The following is a 17,564-nucleotide window of genomic DNA, read 5'->3' as shown; positions in this document are numbered from 1 at the left end:
AGTGCTGCAGCCTGCTGACACCCTGGGAAGCTTAGAGTCCATGGGGGGAATCACTGACTTGATCCCTCATTGGAGTCCACCGGCTGCCAGCAGGGGGAGCCTGACTGGATCTGTGTGACAATGGGCGATGTCATGTTCATTTCCCTCTTTCCTCCAAAACTGTAACACATGGTGGCCATGAGGTTAATGTGACAGGGAATAACGAGTAAGAGCAAACCAGCTGCTTAGACACTCTAGTCACTGTCCCACACAACTCAACCTGGCTAGATTCCTTTGGGCCAGCATTGCACAAAGGCATTGAGGAGCCAGTGGTGCAGAGCCACGAATCGTTACCCCTCTGCACTAACTTTCAATTATCTGTGATGGCAAAATTCTCAAAAATCACACGCTGGTCAAATAACCAGGCTGGGCCCTTAGCCATGTGCCCTGAGGAATAGAATTCTCAGGTCAGATCTATACTACAGAGTTAGGTTGATGTAAGGCAGCTTATGTGGACTAACTATGTATGCATACACATTACAATGTTTCTCCCGCCACTGTAACTCACCCGCTGTGCTGACCTAATACATCCACCTCTGTAAGAGGCATAAGGCTTAGGTCGATGTAGTTTGGGCAATACAGTATCTGAATAGACACTGCATTGCTTGCATCACCTGTTGGCTGTCAGCGTTAAAATGTGTTTGGAAACGACAGGAGAAAGTCCCTGGTGATCTGCACAGAAACACTGATCCATACTTTGAGTAGTTGGGCACATGACACAACCTATAAAGAGGGACCATCGTGGCTCTGGAATTTATAGCTGCACTGTTATCTTTGGGAGCTATGCGCGATGTCTGAGAGGCAGAACTGCATGCTGCTGATAGCTGTATCTCGGACACGGCCATCAGTGGCTGTTTCATGTGACTCTAGCTCTTTGTACTATCCAAAAACAGGGCTTTTATTTTAAAATGCCTATTGAATTTTAGGCAATACATTCACAAACAGCCAAACCTGAGAGCCATCACTCATAACAGAGTGTGACGCTGGGGGGACAGAAAGAGAGGGGACTTGAGCACAGAGAATCGGGGAATGAACACAGGTTTCACGCTCCATTAACAGAATAACCATAAACCAAAGTAACTGAAACAAATATCAAATAGCAGCAGGTTTTAAATAACTATCTTTGCTTACCCGGGTGGTCTCCTCACTACCCACAGTCCAGAGACTGTTGTTGAAAAATCCTTGCCAGGCAGGTCTCTATTGGCATGGGAATTTTATCAAGATTATGTATTAAAAAACCACAGCTGCAAACCTGGAGGCCCCCTGTGATGGAGTGGGAATTTTTCATAATATTTTGTATGTACACCTCTACCCTGATATACCGCTGTCCTTGGGAGCCAAAAAATCTTACCACATTATAGGTGAAAACGCTTTATATTGAACTTGCTTTGATCCACCGGAGCACGCAGCCCCACCCCCTGGAGCACAGCTTTACCGCGTTATATCCAAATTCGTGTTATATCAGGTTGTGTTATATCGGAGTAGAGGTGTGTATTGTTGTGCCTCAGTTTCCCCTATGTGCTGCATGGTTAACTAGATGGTGAGAAAAGTTGCTTGGGGCTTGTCTACACTGGCAATTTGCAGCACTGCAACTTTCTCACTCAGGGAGGTGAAAAACACCTCCCTGAGCACAGCGAGTTTCAGCACTGTAAAGCCCCAGTGTAAACAGTGCTCTGGGACTGACCCAGATAGACTATGGTGCAACTATCTGCTCTCTATGTTAACTAAGGACTTTCTATCCTCTGTTCCAGACAACTAATAAACCCTCCTGCTTTTACACCTCTGCCTGAGAGCTACTCCAGGTTAAGGAAGTTGGGGGTGCATTGCTCCTTTTGGATCTGCAAGTCTCCCTCAGGTTTCCAACTCAGGTGGACTCACTGCAGGGAGCTCACAGCATGAGGCAGGAGTGCTGAAGGCCCCGAGGTTCAGTCTAAGGAGGCACTGAAGCCAAGTGACTTACCCTAATGAAACAGTGTGACCCTAAGGGGGCTAACAGACTGAAGGGATTCTCCCAGGAACTGTTCCAGAGCTGTACGAGAACATTGGACTTGTGGATCTGTGACACCCCCACTGCAGGAAACCTTTCTGTCTTGCCCAGTAGTTTAAATGTGAAGCTTTCCCTTGGCATAGCTTGCTTGCTGAGCGGAGGGCAGCACACTGTGGAAGGGAGGTGGGGCTGTCACCAATCCTACAGAATCAATCCCTTCTTTCATAGAGTTATAGTCTTTAAGGCCAGAAGGGACCATTGTGACTGTGATAGATATGAAAATATCATGGACAAAACTTGATTGAATTTAGTACAAGTATCTCTGGAGTTCATTATATTCAAAATGCAAATGTTTATGTACGATTGTGGGATTGTATGTAACGACTTTTAAGAGGTATATTCCAGTTACGCAAGAACTCAGCCTTTGAAGCTTTGCCCTGAAGGGGGAACCCATGTGTGGCTGATAACCTATTCACAGTCCCTTCAAAGACCTCAACTGGATAAAGGAGGGACTCCCTCATTCATGAGAGTGTTTGTTCTGAGCTGAAGTGCTGATGAACTTGTGAACAAGGGAAAAAACCCTGGGTGGAGTTTGAGGGACTATGGTGAACCGACCAAAGCCCTTGTTGGAGAGAGAGGGTGATCTCTGGTGAGTTTATTAGCATGTGTGTAGGGTTTTTTTAATTGTTTTAACATGTTTTCTCTGTAACACTTTATCTTAAGAATAAATGTGTCTGTTTAGAAAGAGCTGTGTGGTAACTTAACTATGAGCTCAAACACAAAGCAGGCCTGCTTAGACAGTTTGATTTTGCTGGACATCTCAGATTGTAGGCAGAGCCTTAGTAGTAAGGATCCTTCAGTCTCAAACTGTGACCATCTATTCTGACCTCTTGCATGATACAGGCAAGAGAATTTCAGTCAGTGATTCCAGCATCAAACCCGTAGTTCCTGGTAGAGCTACAGCAGATCTCTTACAACTTCAGCCAATCTTGATTTAAAGACCTCAAGTGATGGGGAATCCACTAGGTCTGTTGTTCCAAAGGTTAATTATCCTCACTGTTAAAAATTTATGCCTTCTTTGTAGTTCGAATGGCTTCTAGCTGTTGCACCTTACTCTGCCTGGTAAATTAAAGAGTCCTTAACTATCAGAAATCTTCTCCCTGTGTAGGTATCCGTAAACTTGACTAAAAGAATAATGCAATGCTCTGCTAGTTAGTGAGGCAGTTTGACTCTTTCTTGTCCCACACTAAGCAGGGTGAGTGAGTGCCAAAGAATGTAAGAAAGAAGAAATCTGTTGGAAGCAGCTGTCTAATTGTGTTAATTAGCTCAAGGTTCTGCCGCTCCAGATTTGCACGGCCCCACAGCATCTGCTCTGCCCTCTCCGGTGAACGTTAAGGTCCTCAGCAGGGCAGTGACCTAGTATTGACAAACCCAAACATCCAAAAATCACAGAAGATTTTAATTCAAAATCATGAGAACAAAACAAAACACAGATTTGGGCTCTTTTAATTTGCCTGCTGACTTTTGAGCCTTTCAGCGATCATAGGGTTTTAAGCTTTTTTCCCCGCTATGAAGGCTAGACCATTCCTCTCCTCTAAATGGAGTCCGAGATTATCACATACCCTAGGAGTTAACACTGGATAGTGCAAGAGTTGACCCCTATGCTCCAGTTACAAAGAAAGCAGAAATTCTACCTCTAATTAAATGCACATTCCTAATATAATCACAAGTACAAACATTGGTTTTTTACACTGTCCTCTCAGAGGGCCCAGTTCTGCTTTGACTGCTGGGAAAGTGGGAGATGTTATGTTGCAGTACCAGTTCAGAAACAGGCTCTGCATTGCCACCTGTTTTATGTACTGGTGCTAGAGGGAATTGCTTTGCTACTGATGGGTCAGTGACTACCTAGGGGAAAACAGCAGCCGCTAGGACAGGGGTTCTCAAACTGGGGGTTGAGATCCCTCAGGGGGTCGCGAGATTATTACATGGGGGGTCGTGAGTTGTCATTCCCTACTCCAAACCCCACTTTGTCTCTAGCATTTATAATGGTGTTAAATATATTTAAACATGTTTGTAATTTATAAGGGGGGGGGTCGCACTCAGAGACTTGCTATGTGAAAGAGGTCACCGGTACAAAACTTTGAGAACCACTGCACGAGCTCCCTCCACCCTCTGACACTGAAACCTGCTTTAGTGCCTGACAGACCCTGAGGTTCTCTGCTAAGCTCTGCAGGGTCAGGGCGCTTTCCTCAGGTTCCTGTCAGTCAAGCAACGGAGGACTGTGTGAGTTTTCATTCCCCTCTGTTCTGCTGCCATGGCAGAGCCCAAGGAGGGAAAACGGGGAGGGGGAGCCTGATTGAACTTGGGTGCTACTAGGTGCCCTCAGTCAGCCTGGTCCGGTTGTTCCCCAGCTCTCCCACGGTCGGTGCTGGGCAGCTGTCCTGGGAGCCAGTGCCTTTCATACCCAGACTAAGTTGCTCTATGACAAGGTTTTGTTTTCCCCAGATATGGAGATCCACACAAGAAAGTGGGATTCTTTCCTTACCTGCTGCAATGGCTAGACTGACCCACCAGACAATTTCTCTGCATCCCTGAAGGGCTCAGGAAGACATTTAAAGGAGATACTTGTATTTAATATTTTGTTCAGCTAGCAGCCTTGGTTCAGACAAAGTCAACTGGAAACCTCCTCTGCTGTTACAGAAATGGATGGGTGGGGGTAGTTGTGAATATGTGCAGGGAGAGGGTGTGTTTGGGGGTACAGGAAGGGGTTATCTGTGTGGCCAGGCAGCTGCACTTTCCCCTTCTCTCTGCTGGATCCCAGTCAAGGGACAGAGGCTGGGGGAGCAGGGGCTGGACGGGGGCAGAATGCGGGGTGGGGGGGTAGATGAGATTTCTGTTGGATTTCCTACTCTCCTTGCCCCCCCATTTCAATCCACCAAAGCCTTCTCCCCCCATTTCTCCTTTAGGTTCTCTCTACCCACACACCCTCTTCCCCATGACTCTCCCAACCCTTCACCAGCCACTCCTGCCCTGCTCCCCCAAAAGAAACCCGGGGTGCAGGGGAGAATGAATGGCTGATGCTCACCTGTCAGAAATGCCACATACAAATGTGGCCATTCTCTGTGGGGAATGGAGGGAAGTGTGTGTATGAGGGGGTGCATACATAGGAGATGCTGTCCGAGGGGTCTGGCCAGCACCTCGAGGGCCATGAGAGGAAGGGTGTGTCTGGCAGCAGGATGCTCCCTGGCAGGCAAAGCCAGTGTATGGGGGTGGGGTCTGGCATAAGGCAAAAGTAGCTATATATGGCGGCTGAGAGTGTTTGGGGGGGTGTCTGGAGATGGAGATGTGGGTGTATGGCGAGTGTGTGTAATGAAAGAAGCAGAAGGATGTGTGAGGATGGCAAGGCTGGGGGGAGTATGAGGAGGGAGGGAGTGGGGGTGGGTCTGGGGCAGGAGGTCTATGGAGAGGAATAGGGTGTGGGGCTGTATGTGCTTGGGGATACAGGAAGGGCTGTATAAGGTTGGTATGTGTATGGGGAGACATGGGGTGGGACGTGTGTTAGGATGGGGTGCGGGTGCATGGAGAGGGGAGGTTTGTGGGGATAGGGGCAGGGCTTGTATGGGGAGGGAGGATCGTAGGGCTATATGTATGGAGTGGAGAGAGGGGGCGAGATGCATGGCCTATATGAAATGTAAAAGATTGGACATTTAAAACCAGTCGAAATAAATACTTTCTCACACAATGTGTGATTCAACTGTGGAACTTGCTGCCACATGATGTTGTTGTGACCAATAATTTAGCACGATTCCAAAGGCATTTGGTATTTATATGGATAACAGGGATAGAGATGGGAGGGGAGGGGTGCATGTGGGGGGAGAAGCAGAGAGAGAGAAGGGGGTGCACAGGGAGGGAGATAGTCAGGAGGAGTGCACGACAGATGGGAGGAGGGGGGTGCACAGGGAGGGGGACAGAGCTGGGAGGGGAGGGACACACGCTGGATGGGGGTGCGAACGGGATAGAGGCGGGAAGGGCAGGGGGCTCACAGGGAGGGGGACAGAGGCGGGAGGGGAGTGGACACAGGAGGAGGGGGATAGAGGCAGGAGGGACCGGGAGAGGGAAGGGGACGCACGGGGAGGGGGACAGAGATGGGAAGGGTGCAGGTAGGGGGAGGAGAAGGGAGAGGGCAGGGGGCGCATGGCGGAGGAGACAGGGTGCACGGAGGGGACACGAGGGGGATAAAGGTGGGAGGGGAGGGGCAGGGAGCAGGCAGGGGGCGCATGGCAGAGGAGAGGGAGGGTGCACGGAGGGGGCGCCACAGGGATAGAGGCGGAAGGGGAGGGGCAGGGAGTGCACGGTGGAGGAGAGGGAGGGTGCACAGAGGGGGTGCAAGGAGGATAGAGGTGGGAGGGGAGGGGTACAGGTACAGGGACAGGAAGAGAGGGCAGGGGTGCACAGGGATGGGAGGAGAGGGAGGGTGCACAGAGGGGGCGGGAGGGGAGGGGCAGGGGGGGTGCATGGCGGAGGAGAGAGAGGGTGCACAGAGGGACATGAGGGGGGATAGGGGCAGGAGGGGCGCATGGGGAGGAAAGGAGAGGGAGGGTGCATGGAGGGGCGCAGGTGGGGGGAGGGGCCAGGACGCATGGGGCGGGGAGGAGAGGAAGGATGCATGGAGGGGGCTCGAGGGGGCTCGAGGTGGGAGGAGAGGGGCAGGGGGCACACAGCAGAGGAGAGGGAGGGTGCATGGACGGGGTGCGAGGGTGGCGCAGGTGGGGGAGGGGCAGGGAGAGGGCATGGGGCGCATGGCAGAGGAGAGGGAGGATGCATGGAGGGAGACAGAGGCGGCAGGGTAGGGACAGGGAGAGGGCTGGGGGCGCGAGGCGTTGGAGACGGAGGGGGTGCGTGGGGGACAGAGGTGGGAGGGGAGGGGCAGGGAGAGGGCAGGGGCTGCACAGCAGAGGACAGGGAGGGTGCATGGACGGGGTGCGAGGGGGGCGCAGGTGGGGGGAGGGGCAGGGAGAGGGCAGGGAGCGCATGGCAGAGGAGAGGGAGGGTGCACGGAGGGAGATAGATGCGGCAGGGGAGGGACTGGGAGAGGGCCGGAGGTGCAAGGCGGAGGAGACGGAGGGGATGCGTGGGGGACAGAGGCAGGAGGGGAGGGGCAGGGAGAGGGCAGGGGACACAGCAGAGGAGAGGGAGGGTGCATGGAGGGATGCGAGGGGGATAGAGGCAGGAGGGGCGCAGGCGGGAGGAAGGGCAGGAAGAGGGCACGGGGCACACGGCAGAGGAGAGGGAGAGTGCATGGAGGGGGCACGAGGGGACAGAGGCAGGAGGGGAGGAGAAGGGGGCGCACAGGAGGAGAGGGAGGATGCAGGGCGAGGGACAGAGGTGGGAGGGGAAGGGAGGGGCAGGGAGTGCACAGCAGAGGAGAGGGAGGGTGCACGGCGAGGGACAGAGGTGGGAGGGGAGGGGAGGGGCAGGGAGTGCACAGCGGAGGAGAGGGAGGGTGCACGGATGGGGACAGAGGCGGGAGGGGAGGGACAGGAAGAAGGCAGGGGCGGGAGAGGAGGGTGCACGGAGGGGACGCGAGGAGGACAGAGGCGGGAGGGTCGGAGCAGGAGGCGCACGGCGCAGGAGAGGAGGGTGCACGGAGGGGACGCGAGGGGGATAGAAGCGGGAGGGTCGGAGCAGGAGGCGCACGGAGCAGGAGGGGAGGGTGCACGGAGAACAGAGGCGGGAGGGTCGGAGCAGGAGGCGCACGGAGCAGGAGAGGAGAGTGCTCGGAGGGGACGCGAGGAGGACAGAGGCGGCAGGGTCGGAGCAGGAGGCGCACGGAGCAGGAGAGGAGAGTGCTCGGAGGGGACGCGAGGGGGATAGAGGCGGGAGGGTCAGAGCAGGAGGCGCACGGCGCAGGAGGGGAGGGTGCACGGAGGGGAAGCGAGGGGGACAGAGGCGGGAGGGTCGGAGCAGGAGGCGCACGGCGCAGGAGGGGAGGGTGCACGGAGGGGAAGCGAGGGGGACAGAGGCGGGAGGGTCGGAGCAGGAGGCGCACGGCGCAGGAGGGGAGGGTGCACGGAGGGGACGCGAGGGGGACAGAGGCGGGAGGTTCGGAGCAGGAGGCGCACGGCGCAGGAGGGGAGGGTGCACGGAGGGGACGCGAGGGGGACAGAGGCGGGAGGTTCGGAGCAGGAGGCGCACGGCGCAGGAGGGGAGGGTGCACGGAGGGGACGCGAGGAGGATAGAGGCGGGGTAAGGGCGCGGAGCCCCAGCCCCCGCACAGCACCAGGCGGCCGCAGGACCGGAGTCGGGACGCAGGAGGCGGATCCGAGCCGGTCCCGCGCGGCCGCAGCATGTGACCGGCGGGGCGGGGAACGGGGCTGACCCAGCGGCATGTGCCCGGCCGCCGGGCTCCAGCGGGGCATTTAAATGGCAGCGCCCGCGGGGCCTGCAGCAGAGCTCGCTCCTCTCCGCGCCCGGCAGCATGAGATCGTCGCTGGCTCCCGGGATCCGCCTCATCCGGGCTCTGCCCCGGGACAGCTGGTAAGCTCGGGGACCGGCCCGCGGCAGGGGCACCAGCGGCGCTGCGATGCCCGACAGGCCCGTGGGGGCTCCGGTGGGCGAGCGAGGCTGGTCCTTCCGCCGAGGCCTCTAGCCAGAATCCCGGAGTCTCGAGGATGGACCGATTCATCCCTGCCCCCAGACCCTAAATGGTGGCACTGTCTGTTCCAGGAAGACTGGACTGGGGTGGACTAGTGGGGCGCCATGGAGGGGGCATGGCGAAGCTGGGGGGATTCCCAGGCTGGACTGGGCATGGGGTGGCACTGCAGAGCTGAGAGGAACCCCAGGCTGGACTGGGCATGGGCTGGCACTGCAGAGCTGGGGGGATCCCCAGGCTGGACTGGGCATGGGGTGGCACTGCAGAGCTGGGGGGAACCCCAGGCTGGACTGGGCACGGGCTGGCACTGCAGAGCTGGGGGGATCCCCAGGCTGGACTGGGCACGGGCTGGCACTGCAGAGCTGGGGGGATCCCCATGCTGGACTGGGCATGGGGTGGCACTGCAGAGCTGGGAGGAACCCCAGGCTGGACTGGGCATGGGCTGGCACTGCACAGCTGGGGGGATCCCAAGGCCGGACTGGGCATGAGGTGGCACTGCAGAGCTGGGGGGATCCCCATGCTGGACTGGGCATGGGGTGGCACTGCAGAGCTGGGAGGAATCCCAGGCTGGACTGGGCATGGGCTGGCACTGCAGAGTTGGGGGGATCCCAAGGCCGGACTGGGCATGAGGTGGCACTGCAGAGCTGGGGGGAGCCCCAGGCTGGACTGGGCACGGGCTGGCATTGCAGAGCTGAGGGGATCCCAAGGCTGGACTGGGCATGGGCTGGCACTGCAGAGCTGGGGGTATCCCAAGGCTGGACTGGGCACGGGCTGGCACTGCAGAGCTGGGGATATCCCAAGGCTGGACTGGGCATGGGCTGGCACTGCAGAGCTGGGGGGATCCCCAGGCTGGACTGGGCATGGGGTGGCACTGCAGAGCTGGGGGGATCCCCAGACTGGACTGGGCACGAGGTGGCACTGCAGAGCTGGGGGGATCCCCAGGCTGGACTGGGCACGGGCTGGCACTGCAGAGCTGGGGGGATCCCAAGGCTGGACTGGGCACGGGCTGGCACTGCAGAGCTGGAGGGATCCCAAGGCCGGACTGGGCATGAGGTGGCATTGCAGAGCTGGATGGATCCCAGGGCTGGAATGGGTGCGGGGTGGCACTGGAGAGCTGGGGGGAGCTCAGGGCTGGACTGGGCATGGGGTGGCACTGCAGAGCTGGGGGGGGGGAAGCCCAGGGCTGAAATGGGTGCGGGGTGGCACTACAGAGCTGAGAGGAGCCCAAATCTGGAATGAGTGCAGGGTGGCACTGGAAAGCTGGGGGTGCGGGGCTGAGCTGGTAGTCATGGTTGGTTTATTTGCGTTTTTTTGCTGGCAGATGTGCGGGTGAAGGAGCACTTCCAGCTCTTGAGTTTATTGCATCTGTCACAAACTCCAGGCCCTGCCCAATGCACCAGCTCTTTGGCATCTGATACTTTGTCACTGAAACAAGGAGCTCACCCAGATCAGTCTGTAGCTAGAAAGTGCCTAGGGTGGTTATTTTGTCATTTGTGGGCCTTCTCCTCCTACTTAGGCCTGGTCTACACTACGCTGTTAAACCGATTTTAACAGCGTTAAATCGATTTAACGCTGCACCCGTCCACACTACACTGCTCTTTATATCGATTTAAAGGGCCCTTTAAATCGATTTCTGTACTCCTACAAAACGAGAGGAGTAATGCTAAAATCGATATTACTATATCGAATTAGGGTTAGTGTGGACGCAAATTGAAGTTATTGGCCTCATTATTTTACAGTAGCTACCCACAGTGCACCACTCCAGAAATCGACGCTAGCCTTGGACCATGGACGCACACCACCGAATTAATGAGCCTAGTGTGGACACGCACAATCGACTTTATAATATCTGTTTTATAAAATCAGTTTAAGCTAATTCGAATTTATCCTGTAGTGTAGACGTAGTCTCAGTTGGCACCTGTTCTATTTCATGCTGAGCAATGGATTTTCCCAAGTCTATACCAGTTCCTGCTGCAGGCTGCTGGGCAACTTGCTGGTGCATCTCCGTGGACCAACATTAAGTGTATTTAGAGCATGTCTACATTCAGGAGAGTTAATCCAAATTAACATAGGCCTGGTGTACACTAAAAAGTTAGGTCAACCCAGGTATGTCGCTCAGGGGTGTAAAAAATGCACACCCCTCAGAGACATAGCTATACTCAGTGGAAGAATTCGTCCATCAACCTGGCTGTTACCTCTTGTGGAGGTGGATTATCTACACCGATGGGAGAAGCTCTCCTGTTGACATCAGGTGGTGCCTATACTGAAGTGCTACAGAAGTGCAGCTGCACTGCTGTAGTGTTTTAAGTGTAGACATATCCTAAAACTGCATTTGAAGTGGATTAGTTAAACTGCATTAAACTCCTGAGGACACTTATTCAGAACTGATTGACCTGGTCACAGTTTTAATTAATTTGGATTAACTTTTCTGAGGTTGGCTCTACGCTACAAATCTGTACTGGTATAACTATGTCCCTCAGGGGTGTGAAAAATCCCACCAATTTAGGCTGCATCTACACTGCCACTTTCAGCATTAAAACTTTTGTCATCCAGGGGTGTGAACCCCCACCCGAGCGATACAAGTTTAAGTGCTGAAAAGCACCAGTATAGACAACTCTTTATCGCCGAACTCCCGGCGATAAAGCTACCATCACTAGGTAGGGGTGGGTTGTGGTGTTTTTTTGTTTTGTTTTGTTTTGTTTTGTTTTTGTTTTTGTTTTTGTTTTTTAAACCTCTGGCAGAGCTCTCCCCCGGCGATAAAGCATGTCTACACTACCCATAACTACTGCCTCTCAGGGAGGTGGATTAACTATGCCAACGGGAGAGCCATCTCTTGTCGGCATAGAGCATCTTCGTTGAAGTGCTACAGTGACACAGCTGCAGGATTTTAAGGGTAGAATTGCACTGAATGTCACTGTATAGATAGTTCTTATGTGGACCATGGAAACCCCAACATAATGCTCATGGCCAGCAATGAAACAAATATTTTTAAGATTATTTTTGTGGCTCTCTAAAATCTGAAAATCCTGTAAAAATAAATGTGAAATAACACTCTTCATAAAATGTTTGCTTTGTTCATCTTTAGAGGTTTCTATATCAGCAGAACCTTAGAACAGGGTGTGTTATGCATGGGCTCTTAATACTTCATGCTTCCTATTTAATCCAAGGATCACCATTTATTGCATAATTAATAAATCTTGCAGCATCCCTGTGAAATAGACTCATTTTAAAATGGGGAAACTGAGGCACAACTAGCGAGGGACTTGACAATGTCACATTTGTGACAGAGCTAATCTTAGAAACTATCAGCCTCAGTTTTCTCTCATTTGCTTTAGCTGGACCATATGTCCTTGGCATGCAATAATTTTCACCGTTTGCTGTCCGTCTTAATGTATCTACCTTCCAGATGTTACCCTGTTAAGATAAAACAGTAAACTTTGCGGACTTCTGTTGGGTTGGTCTGCTGCAGATATCCTATTCTACTTTAAAAATATTTCACTTTCTCCATACATTTGGCTTTAAAGTGATATTACTATCCAAGGTCATATTATGACATTTCCTATAATGCTATATTGTATCACTGCAGTTCATGACAGTGCTTTGTGAAAGCCTGTCACTTGATAGACCCTTATAAAGTGCCAGGATTATAGGAGATAAAGTGAGCCTGCTTCACCTGTATCAGCTAAACCACGAGAGTGAAGCTTATCTGGCTTTTTCAGGTCACTGAAAGGAAAATACAACTTATCTGTAGCTGTTCTCCTCATAGCTGATTCTCCCCTGCCCAGGCCTCTCGTCTTCGGCTACAAGAAAGGTTCTTCCCCTGCGCATTGCTGTGTTGTATGGAAAGATGCAGCCCATGTGTCGAGGCGCTGCCTTGTTAGTCTGCTGAGTTCCACTGAAGAATTCTCAGGGCTTTGTTGGCCTAAGGGCTGGTCCACACTACGGGGGGAAATCGATCTTAGATACGCAACTTCAGCTATGTGAATAACGTAGCTGAAGTCGAATATCTAAGATCGGATTACTCACCCGTCCACACCACGCAGGATCGATGTTCGCGGCTCTCCCTGTCGATTCCGGAACTCCGTTGGGGTTGATGGAGTTCCGGAATCGATATAAGAGCGCTCGGGGATCGATATATCGCGTCTAGATTAGACACGATATATCGATCCCTGAGCAATCGATTTTAACCCGCCGATACGGCGGGTAGTCTGGACATAGCCTAAGCTTCAGGCTCTGTAGGGGGCTTCCGTCTGCCCTGCTCTGAACATGAGAAGATTAGTGGGGCTACGGAGATAGAAATGGATGTCTGCAATATTCATTTCCTTTTATAACTGGGCCGGGCTGGGAGTGGGAAAGCTCTTGAGCCAGACAGGCAAAGATCTCCTGGAGAGGGACTTGATCCCCACAAACAGAATGTTCACAGGGCTTCTGGCTTCTCTTTTTACATTTTGTTTTTGATTATCTCTCTCTTTTTTGAAATGTAGATGGAGGGGCCCCATAGAAGCCTTGTAATTTTTGATGAACTCTCAAAGCAGCACATGGAGTGGCAGTGCAGTTCCCACGAGGTTTAGTGTAGATAACCCTCTCCTTACACCCTGTTTTTCAAACCTGACTGTCTTGGAGTCTGTGTGACTTTTTCTACATAACGAGGGTTTGAAACCTTTCAGTTCCTATTATGGCTATTAGTGTAAATACCGAGTCATCATTTCCAGGGGAGCTAGTGGCTTGTGTCTCTTTGACATGTAATCTGGCATTGTCACATGATAGACACAAGATCGCTGAAGAATCGTGGAAAGTATTGCTTTTTTCTAGCACGGAGCAAGGAGCCCTTCTGCAATGAAGAGAAACTCTCTTCCTAAAGCAACTTTGTCTGGCTCTGCTTTAGTTTAAAGCTTCTACTGACAATCTTAGCAGCTCACTCATCTCACTTGACCTAGCCTGACTTCTTGCTGCAATTTCAAAGAAACAGGAGACTTTCTCATTGTGCCCATCACCATGGTATCTGGATGGTCATGAAATCTGGTGTACGGTAATGTACTGTAATGTCTCTTAGAAAGCAAGGATAGAGGTACACATCCACTCTGGTGGTTAGGAATCTGTCAAATACATACGTACTGTACGTAATTACATGGTGTGTTAATGGTTCAGTGTGTAGGTAGGTAGGAAGCTATGGAGCCTTTCACGCTTGCATCACCATACCCAATGTGTGGTCTGTGGCGGCTGGCTGGTTGCCTGTGCATAACGAACTGATTGTCTTGGTTCAACTCCTGATGAACTGGGACCCAGTAGTGAATACTATCAATTGTCCCCTTGGCGAAATCTTTTGGCAAATAGTAAATTAGCAGAAAAAAAATCACTTTTTCAGGGCAACCCAACTATTTGGGTTGAATTCGACTAATAGTTTTGGAGAAAAACCCAGAAATGTCAAAATGCTTTATTTTGACATTTTAAAAACAAATTATTTCAATATTCCATTTCAAAATGTTGTTTGGTTTTGGTTGCCAAATTCAAAAACCAAAACCGAACAACAAGTGTCAATTATTCATTCAACTCTACTGGGCCCTCTGCTGCTATTGAGTGACTGGGCCATGGAGACAGCACTCTCCTCTCGGCTATAGAGGTGATTTCCCCCCCGCCCGCCGCCTTCCTCCCCAGCTCGGGCCAAGGCACACTGGCAGTCTGGAAGGCTGCATTATTGTCACATTAATAAATATGAGGCACTCCGACACTATGGGGATTAGCACCATAGAAATACCTAGAAATAACTACATCTAATGGGTGTAACTGATCTTGGTTACTCTCTGATTGCTAGTAAGGCCTATGGGACATGGGTGTGCAACAGACTTTCATAACAAAGCAGCACAAATTTTAATAACTTACTCAAACCTTTTGCCAAGGAGTATCATCCACAACAGTCACTCAAACACTGTGTTTGAGTGGGGCTTCAAGAGCTCACTAACCATAATGCAGTCTGGATGATGTGAGTATTACCTGGGGAGTAGCGACAAGCTTTTGGGCAACTTAATTTTTGCTTTTCAAAAAATTCCTGTTGGCCTTTAAACTGCAGAGGTGTAAGAAGAAAGGACACACCTCTGGATTTGACACTGGCATGACTATTACTGGAACACTATGTCCAGATCCAGTGTCAACAGTTCAAGAAGGATGCTGCTACATTGGAGAGGGTTCAGAGAAGAGCCATGAGAATGATTAAAGGATTAGAAAACCTGCCTTAGAGTGATAACCTAAATAGACTGAAGGAGCTCACTCTAACAAAGAGAAGGTTAATGGGTGACTTGATCACAGTCTGTAAGTGTGGATATGAGGAATAAATATTTTTCATGATGGGCTCCTCAGTCTAGCAGAGAAAAGTCGAATGCAGGGATCGGCAACCTTTCAGAAGTGCTGTGCCGAGTCTTCGTTTATTCACTCTAATTTAAGGTTTCGTGTGCCAGTCGTACATTTTAACGTTTTTAGAAGGTCACTTTCTATAAGACTATAATATATAACAAAACTATTGTATGTAAAGTAAATAAAATTTTAAAAATGTTTAAGAAGCTTCATTTAACATTAAATTAAAATGCAGAGCCCCCCGGACTGGTGGCCCGGACCCGGGCAGCATGAGTGCCACTGAAAATCAGCTCGTGTGCCACCTTTGGCATGTGTGCCATAGGTTCCCTACCCCTGGTCTAATGTGATTTAGTGGCTGGAAGTTGAAGCTAGACAACTTCAGACTGGAAATAAGGTGCAGATTTTTAATGTTGAGGGTAATTAAGTTGTTCCAGTGGTTACTAAGAATTGTGGTGGACACTGGCAATTTATAAATCAAGTCTGGATTCATTTTTAAGATTTGCCCTAATTCAAAAGGAATTATTGCGGGGGAAGTTCTATGGCCTGTGTTTAAACAGCTCACACTGGATGATCACAGTGGTCCCTTCTGGCCTCACTGTCTATGAATCTCCTCACATGTGTTGGGCTTTTGTACTGGGTTTCAATCCAGTGTTCAATTGATTTCATGCATTAAGCATAATAAACTCTTTGAAATGGGTCAGCATTGCAGCTAGATCGAGTGTGATATGTGCCATACAGTTCAGCATGTACTGGGCGGGGTGGTGGGGGCGGAGAACGGCAGAGGAAGCTCAGAGCACATACCTCATTTAGTGAAACCAGCTTTTGTACATCATGGGATTAAGGTTTGGTCTTCACCTGGCTGCAGGTTTGACATTTCTGCACCACAGAGTTGTGTATATGGGGCAGGTGAACCAGACTGAAATGAAGAAAAAAATAGAGGACACTCTGAATGCATCTCTCGTGCTTCCTGTGTACCTGCTACATTCCCTTGCTAGGGGCAGGTGAGCAGGACAGTTGCTCTGGCTGCCAGCTTCCAAGGGAACTGTATTGCTACCCCACTTGAATTTTTGTTCCACTCTGATTGACCAGCTGGTTTTGTACTGCTGACTGACCGGCTTTTTTTCCCTTCAGCTGTGTGTGCTGGATGCCCACACATGTACCCAGGGGTCAAGTGCGATGGCTAGCTTGAGTCATCACTCGTGTTGCTGCAGCCACGTTGCTATTTTTAGCGTGCTGGCTTGAGCAGAGTTTTGTGCCTCTGTCTCCCCAGGCTGGGAAGCACCCTCCCAGCTGCAGTGTGGACGTGCCCTTTGGGAATGCTAGAGGCATGAAAAAACTACTCAGAGCAAGGGTGCCTAAATCTGGCCGTAAATGATTCGGAGTGTTTGTGGTGGACACTCCACAGCTTTGTGACTCTGGAGCACTGTTTCTCAAATGTGGCCGCCAGGGGGTTTCCCTGCAGCCATGGCAGTTTCCTGAGACTTGAAGATTTTTTGGTTCGCCTGCTGGGAGCATTTGGGCTTATCTCACCTAATCAATTCCTTGCACTGCAGGGGTCTCTGGCATTATAAGTACCTTGATTTCTCTGTTCTGTCCCTGTTTAAACTAAAGTGTTTCAGTCCTCAGAAGACTAAAGTCTCTGGGCTTAACATAAGGGTATCTAGGTGGAAATTAATGGCCTGTGAAATATAGAACAGGCTAGATGATCCAATGGTCCCGTCTGTCCTTAAATTCTAAAACTATGAATTTTAAAGTGGCTGCCATTCCTGACTCAGGAGCCCACTAATATTCTAGATGTTTTAAAATGTAAATTTGAAAAAACAAATTCCATCATCGCGTATGTGGTTGGGGTATCAGCAGGGTTGGAACCTTCAGCTCCATCAAGCAGACCTCTGCCACTGAAACTAGTGGAGTCATTGAAAGCAATATTAAATCCTCTATGTGGATTAACACTGGGGGGGATGAGACACACACTTTGTGGAAGGATTTCACAGTTATTTGCTGACTGCAGAGGCGTGGTGACTCGAGAATCTTGGATTCCATTCCTGACTCTGGAGGGGGAGTGTGCTTTGTGGTCATAGACTCTTGTGCCCTGTCCACTCCAACTTGTCCTTATCCCAATCCCGTCTCTTCCCCACCGTTGGCTTCTTATCCCAGTTCCATTCTCCTTGCCTATCCTGTCCCACTCCTCAGGCTTCTCATCCAAGTCCCAGTGTTGTTGGCCGGCCAGTCAGCCAGCCCTAGTCTCCCCTTCTGGGGTCCCCATTGGAGTCCCAATCTCGCCCTATTCCCAGTATCCTTATTCAGTTAGTCCCAGTTGCCCCGGGAAAGGTACTGGGAGTTAAAGTAGCCTTTGTTTGGAGGTGACAAAGGCATGGAACTCTTTGTCCAGGTTCACAAGACGTTTTTGGAAACTGATGCTACCTGGTCACCTGACATTAGTGAGGATTCAAACAGGACCCCAAGACTTCCTACCACTTTGAGAAATGGGAGCTGTGCGCTTTCTATGGAAGATAGCGACAACATTTTGGCTAGCTC

General features: G+C 51.3%; 1 protein-coding gene across 4 annotated transcripts in view; it reads left to right on the top strand.

Moving 5' to 3' along the window:
• The first annotated feature begins 8,401 nt into the window (after positions 1-8,401).
• SLC37A2 (solute carrier family 37 member 2) overlaps positions 8,402-17,564 on the top strand; it is a 62,572-nt gene continuing 53,409 nt past the window's right edge. For all 4 annotated transcript variants that reach the window (XR_003997237.1, XM_030538470.1, XM_030538469.1 and 1 more), the window contains exon 1: positions 8,402-8,563. Coding sequence is in view for 3 of the 4 variants with exons in the window: in XM_030538470.1 (XP_030394330.1) it covers positions 8,505-8,563 (59 nt within the window). In the remaining variant the exon portion in view is untranslated. The remainder of the gene's footprint in view (positions 8,564-17,564) is intronic.

The sequence above is a fragment of the Gopherus evgoodei genome, chromosome 19, assembly GCF_007399415.2.
Source record: "Gopherus evgoodei ecotype Sinaloan lineage chromosome 19, rGopEvg1_v1.p, whole genome shotgun sequence".
Lineage (NCBI taxonomy): Eukaryota > Metazoa > Chordata > Testudines > Testudinidae > Gopherus > Gopherus evgoodei.
The sequence above is the reverse complement of the archived record's forward strand: the minus strand, read 5'-3'. Positions and strand labels throughout refer to the sequence as shown.